Genomic DNA, 2,121 nt, shown 5'->3' on the forward strand with positions numbered 1-2,121 from the left:
CCGGCCGCCCCGGCGCTACCGCCCGCCGCCACCCCCCGCCCCGACCGCCGGGGCGGGGGCGGGGGTGGGGGTAGGGGTGGGGGGCCTGGAGCTGCAGCCCCAGCAGCGGGAGCTGGAGGCCCCGCTCATCCCCCAGCGGACTCACTCGCTCCTCTACGTGCCCAAGAAGCTGGTGAGGACCGACGGCGGCGTGGAGACCTTCGGCGGCCCGCTCGCGGACGCCACCGGCGCCGCCGACAATCCCGCTTCTCATCACTACGACGACGGCGGCGGCGGCGGCGGCGGCGGCGGCGGTGGCAGCTGCGGAGGCGGAAGCCCCCTGCAGTCCCCCAGCCGAGACCGAGACTCTTTGTACACGAGCACGCCCCGGCTGAAGGACGAGGACTCACCGTGCCCCGAGAGCTGCAGCCCGGACGCCCCGCCCTCAGCGGAGGACCTGTCCCCGTCCAAGGGCAGCGAGAACGAGGACGTTTACTACAAGAGCATGCCCAACCTGGGGGCCGGCCAACAGCAGCTCCAGGCCTACTACCAGATCAGCCGGGTGGGCAGCGACGGCTACATCATCCCCATCACCACCCCCACCAAGGAGGGCTGCGTTCCCGAGGGAGACGTGCGGGAAGGACAGATGCAGCTAGTGACGAGCCTTTAAATGTATTTCAATCATCCCCCCACCCCACCCTAACCCCAACCCACTCCTTCCCCCCGGCTTCCCCTCTCCTGAACCTTTCAGATATTTGGATTTTCTTGACCTTGCGGAAGGGAGACGGCACACAGACACAGACAAACACACACACACACACACGTACACACACACAATGTCTGACAGCTAGGAAAGTGTTGCGTTTTTTTATTGTTTTTCAAAGAAGACCTAGAGACCCTACCATGCACAAAAAGCCAACCAAACCTGCACCCTACTGCCCCAATCCCCACCCAGCACCCATGCATACCACCCTTACCTTCCCTCTAGACCAATAGACTTGATTTACAGAGATGGCAGTGCAAAGAACTGTACATACAATGCAGAAGTCAAATTTCAATTTTAAAAGACAAGCCAACGATGTATTTAAATGTGCTGCTGCTGTAGAATTACTGAGAAAACAATTAAAACGTAAACAAAAAAAATAAAAACAAAATAATAATACTGGATCCATCAGATCAGCAGGTTTACCGGTCAAAAGATTGTACATACACTCCACGACATTCTCGTTGAAGCCTGTTTTGTATTATATACAAAATGACACTCTCTCGGAGCGGGATACGGACTATATGGTTGTAATATGTTTCAGATGAGACTGTAATATTAGGAATATTAGATGCTGGTCACTCCTGAGTCGCACCCGCCACCATGAAGTTTGGATTGTAATACCACTAGCAATCCAGCCCCTGGCCTTATATTTTCTCAAATGTACATTGAACTGTTGTCAAGGAAAATGGCTGAAATATATATTTTGTTGTATTGCTAGTGTAAGATAAAAAAAAAATCATCAAAAATAAATGGATGGGACGCCGTGAATATGAAGAAATCTTTGGAAAGTTTTAACATTTGAGAGACTATTGTGTAAAAGTTGCACATCAAGTATGTTATGCGATATTTTATGAATCCGACATGTCATTCATAATAGGACGTTTGAGCATTTAAAAGGCTGATAGAAACTAAAGGATTCAACCATATACAAGATGCATATTCACTTTTTCCCCTTGTGAACAGTGTTTTTGCTTAATGAACTCCATAGATATTGCCCATTGAAATGCATTTATTTAATATCGCCATTCAAAGCGACATTATTTTAGTACAATGGGATTATAAAAATGCCCCTTTAAAGACGTTTATGCTTTGCACAATTTTGTGCGAATCTGTATGAAATATATCTTTTCAGCATCCATTGCAGAGTAGTGAGCAAGCGCCACTTTTTGAGGATAGTTTCTATACATAGTTCTTCCGCCTGGGTTTGGACATTTATTTATTAAAAGAATCCAAAAAATCAATGGGAAATAGTTGAACATTTTCCAGCACTGGTATAAATGCTGTACTGTAGCTCATCCTTTTTTCGTAAACATGTTATTAAGGGGCCCATCACTAAAGACTGATGTAAAGTTCAACACTTGTTTAAAAAAATAAAT

General features: G+C 48.1%; 1 protein-coding gene across 1 annotated transcript in view; it reads left to right on the forward strand.

Moving 5' to 3' along the window:
• adgrl2a (adhesion G protein-coupled receptor L2a) overlaps positions 1-796 on the forward strand; it is a 97,943-nt gene extending 97,147 nt beyond the window's left edge. Inside the window, 2 exon segments of the mRNA XM_079740533.1 lie at positions 75-86; positions 89-796. Of these exon segments, the coding sequence (XP_079596659.1) occupies positions 75-86; positions 89-649 (573 nt within the window). The 3' untranslated portion in view covers positions 650-796.
• The last annotated feature ends 1,325 nt before the right edge of the window (positions 797-2,121 follow it).

Source organism: Pollachius pollachius (assembly GCF_949987615.1).
Source record: "Pollachius pollachius genome assembly, chromosome: 7".
In the NCBI taxonomy this organism is placed as follows: domain Eukaryota; kingdom Metazoa; phylum Chordata; class Actinopteri; order Gadiformes; family Gadidae; genus Pollachius; species Pollachius pollachius.